The sequence below is a fragment of the Lissotriton vulgaris genome, chromosome 12, assembly GCF_964263255.1.
Source record: "Lissotriton vulgaris chromosome 12, aLisVul1.2, whole genome shotgun sequence".
NCBI classification, from domain to species: domain Eukaryota; kingdom Metazoa; phylum Chordata; class Amphibia; order Caudata; family Salamandridae; genus Lissotriton; species Lissotriton vulgaris.
The window spans coordinates 680,343,269-680,355,791 of NC_141700.1; the positions used below are offsets into that span (position 1 = coordinate 680,343,269).

The window sequence follows — 12,523 nt, forward strand, 5'->3', positions numbered from 1 at the left end:
CCTATCGCGGGCGTGGTCATGACGGCCCCCAGCCGTCATCAGCACACGCCCACCATGACTCATGACCGCTGTGAGCCGTCATCAGCACCGAAAGGGTTAATATCTGCTTTGTGTTCGTTCTAAATGTAATTTACCAACAGCCTTCAATGTAATGTTTGTCACAGAAGATGCATTTACCCTGCGCGCCTCTGCTCGCTCCTTGAGTGGACAGAAGTGACAGTGAGTGCAGGCACGTGGGCTAAAGAGAACATAGGTAGTAGGTGACATACTCCCACACGTGAATGTCTAATATCACCAAGTTTTATTACTAGTCCTTAGCGCTCTCCCTTCCTCACGGCAACCAACATTGTCTGGGTGGCACATGAATTGCCACCACCAACCAGTGGCGGCTGGCATGGTTTGTGGGTGACTGGGTGGGTGCAGGCGTGCAGGGTGTATGAGGGAGAACAGTAAAAAAGAAAATGTTAAAAGAAACGCTTACCTTGCTGCGCCGGTCCCGTGTCTCTGCTCCTGCTCTCCTAGTCACACTGAGGCACAGAAAAGGCTCTCCTAACTATTCACAATGCTGCATTGGCTCCCTGACCAATCAACGCTGCAATGCAGCATTGTGATTGGTTTTGAGCAACCTGGTTTGAAGCTCAGCCAGGGAATGGAGGCCTGGGCTGCTTCTCCCCACAGGCTGTAATGCAGCCAGCATGGAGAATGGGAAGTGCGCATGACTGGTTTGGGCGGCATGAAAGGGCTGACCAAACAGTCACGACACACTTAGGAGTGGGCAAACCACTTCTCCCATGCACTGCTCTAAGAGCAGAGCCGTCCGCACACCCGCCCGCCGCCCACAAAGCAGCAGGAAACAAAATGAAAACTCAAAGTTGTTATTATGTTTCCTTTACTTTGAGTGCATGGCTTAAAAGCAGTGGAGTGACACTTCTACGCCAAAGCGGCGGAGCCGCCCATGCTGCACCAACGCTGCGTCAGGGATAGCAACCAGTATATAAATACAATTACTCCCAAACACTGCTAGAAACAGTTATCAAGAGCGAGGGTTGCTTTTTTTTGATTCTTGTGTAAGGGATTGGGGACTGGTACAAACCAGAGAACTCACTTTAAAACCACTTTGTAGGAGCGGCTGTCAACTCTCTAGTAGACCTATGTGTGATGGACATTTTGGTAAACAGTGGAGATTAGGAAAACCCAAAACACTTCCACTCTTCACACCACACTTACGCCTTATCTAAGTTCTCTATTTAATGGGGTACGAGAAATTCAGGTAATTTGCTTTTTGCTTAACTACAAAAAAAAATCTGAAAAATTACCCAAAATTAGGTCAGTAGAATGGCAGAATACAGCAGTAATTGCAGCAGAAGAAAAATGTAAAGGCGACCCACATCAACCCCAAGCATATTTCAACACTAGGAAAATGCTGCCATCTCGCTTCCACCTTTGCCTCTTTTTCTTCCTTCCTAGGCCAGAACACACTCCACATTATTCCTCTCCGTTTAAGAAAACTTGGACTCCACTGATGACATGTCTTCTTCTGCCATAGAGAGTCTCCTTCTGATATACTTTACATTGTTAACTACTTATTGTTAACAGTAAGTAGTTAACAGTAAGTAGTTAACTACTTACTGTTAACTACTTACTGTTAACTACTTACTGTTAACTACTTACTGTTAACTACTTACTGTTAACTACTTACTGTTAACTACTTTGCAATTAAAATTACATGAACCTGCATATCCCCCTTTAACCATTGAAGTCAGCTGGGTCATTTTTTAAACATGCTGTTCAGCCAACAGCTCAGGCACAATAATAAGGCTGACCTTTCTTCTCCTGCGAAAATATGGATTTAGAAAGGTTATATGCTGACCATGTTAAATAGATTAACAACCCAATTTAAAAAAAAATCTACAGAAATAGTCTTCTATGGTTCTTCAGTCTGAGAACTTTTGGTATTTGAATGTATGCTTTTTTTTCTCTCGGTCAGGATGTTGACACCTCTGTGCAAGAGTGTCTAGTTAATACAAAAATAAAAAAAGAAACGCTATTAGGTTGTTGGAATCCAGGTACAGCTCTGATCTTTATGCATCCAAACAGACAACTAGGTTTTTATTTTCCAGGCATTCAGGGCTATGCATAGGTGCAATTAAACAAGATCGTAAAAAAATGAAATAAAAAAGTTAATTATATTGCATTTCTCAAATGATAGGCAATTCTTGGAATGCTAATTAAGGAAAGATTGCCCTGAAAGTTTAGTGTCTGGCAATATGAAATGTGTGGGAGCTCCTGGAAGCATAGTCTGCACAAGCAATTTAATAATATTAGCACAGATCATGAAATTAGGTCATGAATCAGCGATTCTGCCACATCAAGTTCAGGACTACAATAAAGGTATGTGAACCATACATGGTAGAATCCTGTGTGACCTGAGGGACCATTTTGCAAGTTATGCTACCATGGCTGACAAAACACACTTCACTTGTCAGGCTTTACTAGAGGAACAGGTGTTAATCATTTCAGAGTACCAACATGGACAATAAGTAATTGACCCGACTCGAAGGAAACCAGACACCAGTTTTTAAAAATATAGCATAATCTTAAATAAATTTAGATACTAAAATGAACAAAATCAGATAAGTTAAACAGGAGTCAATGATTTTAGAAAAAGAAAAAATGAATCAGTGCATTGCACTACAGTAAAACTTTAATGTTGCATTCAGTGGCAAAAACAAAAAGTGACAATCAGTCACTTGCAGGTCGAGTTCAGTGGAATCCAAAAGGGGTTGAAGGTGATGCGGGTCCCAGGACCTATCCACGACAGTCAGATACATTTTACCTAGCTCGTGGGGCTGAGTGCAGAGTTGTCCTGGCTGTCCTTGGTGTTGAAGCGAGAGCTGTGGGACTGATTGTTGGTGCTGGTGAGGAAACTTATGCAAAAAATTGACAACGGGACCTCTGAGATGACCAGGTGAACGTGCTGCAGAGTACCCTCGAGGCACAGCATTGAACAATCTGTTCTACATTATAACAGGGGTCTACAACCTCAATACTAAACAGTCCTGAAGATGGTCTCACTAATGTAAAACTAGAGAACGAAACGTCGACTTATACACTTTTTTCTTTGTTATTGATTTGTGATTTATTTTAAGAAAAAGTGTTGCAATTGTTACAGTGAAGGTTCTCAAGTGCATAATAATCACCTTCTTGTTTCATTGTATGTATTGTATACAAGTACCCTGAAAAATTCAAATATAAAATTTAATACTTTCACATATACACCCATTTTTGTCTGTTCTATACACCTCTGAGATTTACTCAATATGATTGTTCGCTCTTGAACAGAGTTGTACCAGTTTACAAGAAATTGCCTAAAAGAATTGACGAGTTGAAAGAAATCAATTAGCAAGCATATCTTCCATCTTGCTCCCAAATATTAGCTTAAAATAAACTCATCATTCAATTGAATAAATCCCCTGAAGGCACATTTACCCATCCCTCTTACTTTGCCCGAGCCCTCAAGGGTAGTTTGGGTTGCCCATTTCTCTCGCCATTGCTGTGATTAGAACTCTTGCCTTCCAGATAAGTACTTATTCCAACAAAAAAGGTTTACCTGGCAGCATCCCAGGGCAATTTATTCTGTGAAATCCTTCTTATGATTTAAGGCACTTGCTGTTACCTACTGTTCCCTACATCGAAATATGAACACCAAACTTTCCTTCATTATAGAACAGAATGCCTGCCTAGCCTCACTCACTTCATTCCTACACTTGCTCTTCCAAGACCATTTTTTTAGCCACTCCAGGCACTCTAGAACAGAATTTCTGAACACTGGGCAGTAAATTTGTTCATGAGGTGATATATCTATATATATATATCTCTACTCGCCTCAAAGTTACCATGTTTCCCTATGATGAGACGCATCAAAAATCCAAGGCTAATGATCTAATGTCAAGTGCTTAGATAATTTTCTCAGACCTGGATTCAATTACCCATTTGTTTCAACTGTGTCTTCCACTGTGGATTCATCCTTTTCCCTGCCACATGCACTGCAAGGAAGGGCTGATCTCCTGGACCCTTTTTAAAAATGTTTGTACTAAAAAGAGGCACAAATATGATTACATATGACCATAAAGTCACCATTATTCATGAATCCCACACACACCATGTCAAAGAATAGTCCAAAGCAATCACATAAGTCTTCATGGTAAGATATCACCCCTTTCTAAGTGTCAGCCAATAAGCATTTTGTCAAAGGAAATCATTCTGCCCAGAACCATGCGCCATGGCACTATCACAATGGCCGTGCGAATATAGAGCCGGAGTGGTTTGTGTAGGCACTTTACGGATGACGTGCTCTGTGACACCAAGACAACTTATTGATTTGTTTTCCTTTCCATATAGAATATTCAAAAGTTTCAAGTAAGTCTGCCCCTATCAACTGAGCAATGCTATATTCTTAAATACTCAATCGGATGGATTCTATATCAATGTAAACTTTGCGATGGTAGGCACGTTTGCCTCCAGCTGCCATTGTGTGTGAAAACTAGAACGCTGTTGAAGTTATTGGGTTGCAAATATAAGAAGGCAGGTGCAATGGTGAGAAATGGCAACATATGAACAAAGTTCAAGTTACATACCACTCATCGCCTTCTTGCTTCAATCCCATAGATTTTGCTTTGCTTTTCCGCTGAAACAGAATAAATTGAACGTTCAACTATAAATATTACAGTAGTTTAGAGGAGCATAAGATTCCATTGTTTTTTTTCTATACCTTTTCCTTTGGATTTCCAATAAATTCATCTTCATTGGGACTGGTCATTGATACATCTTGTCCTTTCGTTTTACCGCTTTCTGAAACTTCCATGTCCGCCTTTTTTTGTTTCACGTGCTCCTTCGAATTGACAATGCCAAGTTCCTTTTTATGAGATAACTCGGTGAATATTTGACTAGAATGGGGAAAGTGGGAAGATTAAAGGCAAAGTGTGAGTTTATAAAACACGTCCACCCAAAATTGTCACCCCGCAAAAATTAAAGAACATCTCAACTGTGCCAGACAAAGCAAGGTTGCGGATTTACCTGCTTCGTTTTCAGATGCTATAAGTGCAATTGCTCTGCGCCTCCTCCCCCCACTAGGAAACCTCATTTGCATCAAGGAGTACGTAGTACAAAAATCAATGACAATAATGGATTTTAATGTCTATGTTCTGTATGCTATTACACTGCCTGCCTAAAGCTTAGCAATAGGGTTAGCAAAAGTCAATTTCGTTTTTGGAAGTGAACACATCGGGTTCTCGCATTCACTTTTTCTATTGACACTTCAGCTTCCGTGGGGCTAAAATGCTGAAAGTGACTAGTTTTGCTACAACAGTGGGCTGCAGGGAGAAAGACTGGCTTCCAGCCACTCGGGTGATATCTCCCTCCAAGGCAATCCACAAAACTTACAGTCAGGTAGGAGGCCTGTGCTAAGAGAAGTAAAGCCCTTGACATCACAGAATGAGAGCAGATGAGAACTGAGGGGCCGAGATTTGCTTTGATCTTTAGGCAGAAGGGCGATACCTTAGGAATAGATTTGCATACATATTGGTATGATATTCGGCTCCCTGGTTATGAATGCAAGCATCATGGACAATGCACAGCCACAAAGATCTGAGTCTCCAGAAGACCTGCTTTGACAACCCTTCCAGACATCCACTGCTTAAAGAATTCCAAGCTCCACAAATTTTCGAAGGCCAAACTTAAAATATGTAAGTCCACTTCGCAGCTCTTCCATGACACTGCTCTCGCCCCATCTGACTAGGAAGGCCCTTCCGTGCCTTTTTTCTGTGTGTGTGTTTTTTTTAATATAGTTAATCACAATGACCGACTCTACTCCATTATGACTCGGCCACGGAGGATGCAGGTTTTCCAAAAACGTTTTCTTTAGGTACTCATGTATTACATTCAATTTTCTTCACGTGTGCGTCATTTTGTTCATCACGCTTTTCTCTAATCGAGTGAATGCATCTTAAACTGTTTGTTATGAAACTGTACAAGTGATGTCAAAACAGTTCTTAATATGGCGTACCTGTCTGCGGGAGATACGGGCTCCCCTTGCTGTCCCAGCAGAGGCCTCTTCCTGCCCCATACCGCACGCCATGCTCTTGTCCATCAGTACAATCCTCAGAGAGGGGCTGCTTCGGGGAGCTTTGGACCCTCAGTGCACATTGGCAGCTCTGGGCATCTCCCACTGCAATCATGTAGTCCCACTCTGCAACTCTGGTGGGGGGGGGGCGGGGTCAACTAAGGAAAAGCCGTCCCCCTTTTGGGACAAGATATAGGTGAACCTCTCCCTCCTGGCGCCCTCTTTGCTGCTGCCCACCCTCACTAGTCGGTAGTGCCTAGGCTGCTCCGCGCCAGCCTTAGGGTCCCTAGGCCTCCCAGCCCCCCCTCTCATTCCCCCCCCCCCCCGTCGGACGCGAGGCCCGCACACTCAGCTCCCCTCCCTGCCGCTCACCCGCTGAAAGGGGGGAAATGGGGAGGGAGGAATATTAACAATGTATTTATGTTTTCTAGGTTGCAGGAGGTGTTACAAGGCGATCCCCATACAGGACAGGCGCAGGAACAGGACCTGAAGCCCAGTGCGAAACGCACCGTGCTGAGTCATACATAATCCAAGGGGCCCTTCTTGGGGACTTGGTTTCGATGGTGCCCCGTTAGTCCTTAGGGCGGTTGTAAGCCTGAGCAACCGGGGGCTTGCCGATAACGCCCCGCCTGGATGGAGAAGATGTGAGTTAACTCTCCCTTGTCCGGAGGGTGGGGTGGGTGGACGATAGGTCCACCGGTGAGAGGATCGCCTCCCAGGTACCACACCGGGCTATGGCCGCTGGTGTCCGCCTCTTTGGCTCAACTTCAGGCGCCCTGCAACAAGGGGTTGCGGGGTGTAGGGGGGTCGCCTGTCAGTTAACCCATTCTGTTATTTGTACCACAAATAAACCTGCAACTTCATCCCAACATGCTTGTCTGTGTATCATTTGGGTGGGGGAGGTTGTGGGCCGAGGTGTACCGATGCCACTACTATGCTAAGGATGCCTGGCCTCCACCTTGGGGGTGCCCAGGAGTGGACGCCTCACAGGGAAAGCCAGGATGGGTTTCACAGCGGTATTCGTACAAGCGCCTTGAGACCCTTGCGGGTGAGTAGTGCGCTATACAATTATCAATTTACAATTTTTATTTTACAGCATGGCTCTCTTTGTGCGCAGCTCTGCTCCCCCCTCCTCCCACCAAGGACCGCCCCCGAAACACGGCGAGCAGCTGCTCCGGTCTAGGTGTGTCCCATTGTTGATGGAGTCACCCCAGGAGCGCGCGCAGGTGGGAGGTGTCAGCAAGCGCACAGAGGCAGAGTCTGGGAGTCAAAGATTCATTCACCACCGCGAGGGTAATGGTGAAAAGTAGTTCAAGTTCAAGTTCGGGCATTTATAAAGCGCACTACTCACCCAGAGGGTCTCAAGGCGCTTGGGGAAGGGGTTCATTATTTGTCGAATAGCCAGGTTTTAAGTTCTTTCCTGAAGGAAATGTGGTTTTGGGTAAGGCGGAGGTGAGTGGGGAGTGAGTTCCAGGTCCTGGCAGCAAGTAAGGAGAAGGATCTGCCACCCATAGTGTATTTTCGGATGCGCGGGACTGCGGCGAGGGCTAGATTGGATGATCTTAGTTGGCGGGTGGGTTTGTAGAAGGACAGGCGATTGTTGAGGCATTCGGGTCCTAGATTGTAGGGGGCCTTGTGTGCATGGGTGAGAAGGCGGAATGTAATTCTTTTGTTGACCGGAAGCCAGTGGAGGTCTTTTAGGTGTCCGGTGATGTGACCTTGGCGAGGAATGTCTAATATGAGTCTCGCTGATGCGTTTTGGATGTGTTGGAGTTTTTTCTGTAATTTTGCTGTGATTCCGGCGTATAGTGTGTTACCATAGTCCAGTCGACTCGTGACCAGTGCGTGGGTGACAGTCTTTCTTGTCTCGAGGGGGATCCAACGGAAGATCTTTTTGAGAATGCGAAGTACGTTGAAGCAGGAGGATGAGACTGCGTTGACTTGTCTGGATATCGAGAGAGAGGAGTCCAGGATGAAGCCCAGGTTGCGTGCGTGGTCTGTGGGTGAGGATGCTGTGCCCAGGGCGGAAGGCCACCAAGAGTCGTCCCAGGCAGAGGGGGGGGAATCCTAGGATGAGCACCTCAGTTTTGTCTGAGTTGAGTTTTAGGCGTCTATGTTTCATCCATTCGGCTACTTCTTTCATGCCTTCGTGAAGATTGGTTTTGGCGGTGGTAGGGTCTTTGGTGAGGGAAAGGATTAACTGGGTATCGTCGGCGTAAGAGGATATTAAGGTTGTGTTGACGCGCGATGGAGGCGAGTGGACTCATGTAGACGTTGAAGAGGGTGGGACTGAGTGAAGATCCTTGTGGTACACCGCAGATGACTTCGGTGGCCTCTGATTTGAATGGGGGAAGTCGGACTCTTTGAGTTCTCCCAGCGAGGAATGAGATGATCCAGTCCAAGGCTTTTCCTTGTATGCCGATGTTGCTGAGGCGTTGTATGAGGGTGCTGTGACAGACTGTGTCGAAGGCGGCTGAGAGGTCGAGTAGGATGAGGGCAACTGTTTCTCCGTTGTCCAGTAGTGTTCGGATGTCGTCGGTCGCTGTGATGAGGGCGGTTTTGGTGCTGTGTTTGGCTCGAAACCCGGATTGAGATGGATCGAGGGAGTTGTTGGATTCAAGGAAGGCGGCGAGCTGGCAGTTGACGGCTTTCTCAGTGACTTTGGCCGGGAATGGGAGGAGGGATATGGGTTGGTAGTTTTTGAGTTCAGAGGGGTCTGCTGTAGGTTTCTTCAGGAGGGCGCTGAGTTCGGCGTGTTTCCAGCTTTCTGGAAAGGTGGCAGAGTTGAACGAGCAGTTGATGACATCGCGGAGATGGGGTGCGATGATGGAGTCAGCTTTGTTGAAGATGTGGTGGGGGTAGGGGTCGGTTGGCGAGCCAGAGTGGATAGAGTTCATTAGGTGGATGGTGTCTTCAGTGGTGATTGGGTTCCAGGCGCTAAGGTTGTTAGTTGGCAGAGTAGGATCTGAGGGGGGTGGGGAGGGTTGATCGCTGGGAGTATTCTCGAAGCTGTTGTGGATGTCGGCAATTTTGTTGAAGGAGGATAACGCATCGCAGAGGTCTTGGGAGGGAGTGATGTCGTTGGATGCTGCGGTGGGGTTGGTGAATTCTTTGACAATGTTGAAAAGTTCCTTGCTGTTGTGAGTGTTGTTGTCGAGCCGATCCTTGAATGCTGATTTCTTGGCGTAACGAATCAGTTGGTGGTGCTTGAGGGTGGCCATGTTGTCGATGGTTGGATTTTTTCTCCATGTTTTCTCCAGGGTGCGGCACAGCTTCTTGGATTTTTTAAGGTCATCATTGAACCAGAGAGCCTTTTTGCTGGCTGATTTGATCTGCTGCTTTTTCAGGGGTGCCAATTAGTCAGCACTGTGGGTGATCCATTGCTTGAGATTGGTGGCCGCTTGGTTTGGGTCCAATGAGAGGGTGGGAGGGTTTTGGTTGAGTGATGTGAGGAGTTGGTCTGAGGTGATTTTGTTCCAGTTTCTCAGAGGAATAGGTTGTGGGAGGTTGTGGGTCAGGGTGGTTTTGTAGCTGAAGTGAACACAGCTGTGGTCCATCCAGTGGAGAGCTGTGGTGCGATCGAAGGAGATGTGCTTGCTAGAGGTGAAGATAGGGTCGAGCGTGTGTCCGGCTACATAGGTGGGGGTGTCGACAAGTTGTTTTAGTCCGAGGTTGGCCAGGTTGTCCAGAAGGGTAGTGTTGTTGCTGTCGTGTTTGTTATCAAGGTGGTAGTTGAGGTCTCCTAGAAGAATGTAGTTTTTGGAGGCGAGGGCATGTGGGCTGACGAAGTCTGTGATGTCATCGCTGAATTGAGTGCGGGTGCCTGGAGGCCTGTAGATGAGGGTGCCTCTAAGTGTGGTCCTAGGGTCGGTGTGGATCTGAAAGTGGAGATGTTCGGCGGTTGCAAGATTATCGTCGGAGCTGGTCGTGAGTTTGATGGTGTTCCTATGGATGATGACGATGCCTCCTCCTGTTTGATTGGTGCAGTCTTTTCGGATAATCTTGTAAGCGTCCGGTATGGCTATGGCAATGTCGGGTGCTGATAATGTGTTCATCCATGTTTCTGTAAGGAAGGCGATGTCCGGTGACTCAGCGTCGAGTAGGTCCCAGAGTTCAGTTGCGTGTCTGTGGACCGAGCGGGTGTTCAGCAGGATGCACTTCAGGCGGTTAGAGGCGGAGCTGTGAGTGGAGGAAGTGGGTTTGGTGAGGGTCCTGAAGCAGTTGAACTTGCAGGAGAGGCAGGCGAATGGGCCGTGGGTACGTCCTGGAGTAGCTTCACAGCATTGTGGTGTGCGTCCGGGGTTGAAGGCGAGGAGAGTTGCGGCGTCATATGTGACTATAGTGGGTTGGGTGCGGCGGGGACCAGGGGGACAGGCGCTGGGCGCGGTCCAGGCGTGGACGGGCGTAGACGGGCTTACCTTTGGCGCACTTTCGGCGCGCAAGGGGCGCTTCCGCTGAGTGTGAACGCTGCGCGCAAATACATCTGTCATGTATGGATAAAGGAAGGGGAGGGGCGAGGGAGGGTCAGCTGGGAAGGCGGGAGCGGGGTGGAGACCAGGGCAGGGCGACACAACAACAACAACAACAAAATGGCCGGCGGCCTTACACGGATCGAGCAGATGCACTTTTAACAGCAGAAATCAATGGTTAAGCAGTAACACAGCGCAATACGGCAATGGTAATGCAATGCAAGGCAGCAATACGATTCGTCAATTTCACTCTGAGCAAGCAGCGGAGATGCGCTACGATACCAATCAGTGAGGCGAGGCAGGTCAGGGAGCAGCGTGGGGGAGCGACCGTGTCTGCAGGGAGCAGGACGGTCACAAAAGTACAATAATGTGCCCTTCTTCTCCCCCACCCCAATCACTGGGGCCACGCACAAGCATGTGGCTATGAGTTAGTGAATGAATGTATGAAGAATGAATGAAGAACATGGCAGACCAACGCTACAAACATGGTCTACTGTGCGCTACTAGGAGGAATGAGGGGCATCTGGGAGACAGAGGGACGTGACACCAGTAGGAAGGGAGCGTTACTAGAGGAAGGAAGACAGTGCACGTGTGGATGAGAGGGCTGTGGTGGAAACAGGAATGTCACGAGGAAGAGGAGTGTCACTTAAAGCGGAGCGAGGGGGTATCACTAGGGGACCGAGTGATAAATGTTACCAGGGGAGTTTGTGACACAAGGAACAAGAGGGTACTATTAGGAAGAGACTGATATCACTCAACGAAAGAAGGAATGTCACAGAAGAGATTGTGTTCTAAAGACTGGGGAAGAGAGGGAGGGTATGTCACTAGAGAGATGGATGTCACCCAAGGAGGGAGGGAATGTCACTAGAAAGAGGGATGTCACCCAAGAAGGGGATTGTACAGTAACACCTTCGCAGCGCCGAAAGGGTTAAACAAACTTTTGTTGGACAGACATTTCCGCCAGCTGCTGAAAGTTTGAAATGTTTACAAAAGTAACACATTTTGCAAATATGTGAGATTTCAAAGTTTGCCATCTTCACAAAACGCCTTTCACTTGCAGGCTATATTTACGTCCTAATGTCCTACGGATTGGATTTTAAAATACTCTCTGTATGTTGAGTACTTTGAAACAAAACACACCCACAACACGCGCTTTAGACCGCAAATGCAAATGTAGTAGTCTCGAACATTTTGCTGAAAACTTCTACAATATGTATGAATTCGAGTGTTTAAAATAACATTTTAATTTGTTTTTAGAATTCCAACTCTTCCTCGGATAACTGGTCTCATAAAGTTAAACGCTTTTTCAATGGCTGTTTTCATACAATTTGGGACGACCAGTCAAACCATTGCATTTCAACGGAAGTGCTCTTGCCGCTCATTTGGAATGCAGATTGGTTGACGAGGTCTTGAGCAAGGGTTGTTCCTTTTCTAGTAGTTCACAAAAGTCTAAGACAAAACTTTTGATGGCGCCCCAGCCACTGGGGTAGCACCAAATAAACAAAATGGGGGGCAGGCGGCCCTAAACAAAGGGCTTATATGTCCACTGAGTGTCCCGAGAGCTGTGGCAAGACCGGAAGGCCACAAATTGGCACTTTCGGCCCTTCAGTTTATGGCCTTTCTAGCATTACTCAGAAATCTGAAACCTATGGGGTAGGTTCAAGACACGAAAACAAATAAACAATCCGAATTTCTGGGTCGGTGAATCTGAGGTGGTAGCAAGAGGGCAAGGCAACGTGCGCCCCAACCAAGCCACTGTCTGACCCACCTCCCCAGTCCCAGTGAGCGTAACAGGAAAATGGCATTCAGTTAAGAGTTGCAGGCACGTAATTAAATCGAAGAAAAAAAATGACCTTGTGTGTGGAATGGGTCTACAGATTTCGATTTGCGACAGAGTGATTAGAACGGCCCCTTGCCCGGCCCGTAAGCAGCA

The 12,523-nt window shown here is 46.9% G+C and overlaps 1 protein-coding gene across 1 annotated transcript in view; it reads right to left on the reverse strand.

Moving 5' to 3' along the window:
* LOC147677998 (DNA topoisomerase I, mitochondrial-like) overlaps positions 1-12,523 on the reverse strand; it is a 1,183,590-nt gene that overhangs the window by 980,172 nt on the left and 190,895 nt on the right. The window contains exons 9-10 of the mRNA XM_086945880.1: positions 4,772-4,946; positions 4,638-4,687 (exon numbers count right to left, since the gene is read on the reverse strand). Coding sequence (XP_086802006.1) covers positions 4,638-4,687; positions 4,772-4,946 — 225 coding nt within the window. The remainder of the gene's footprint in view (positions 1-4,637; positions 4,688-4,771; positions 4,947-12,523) is intronic.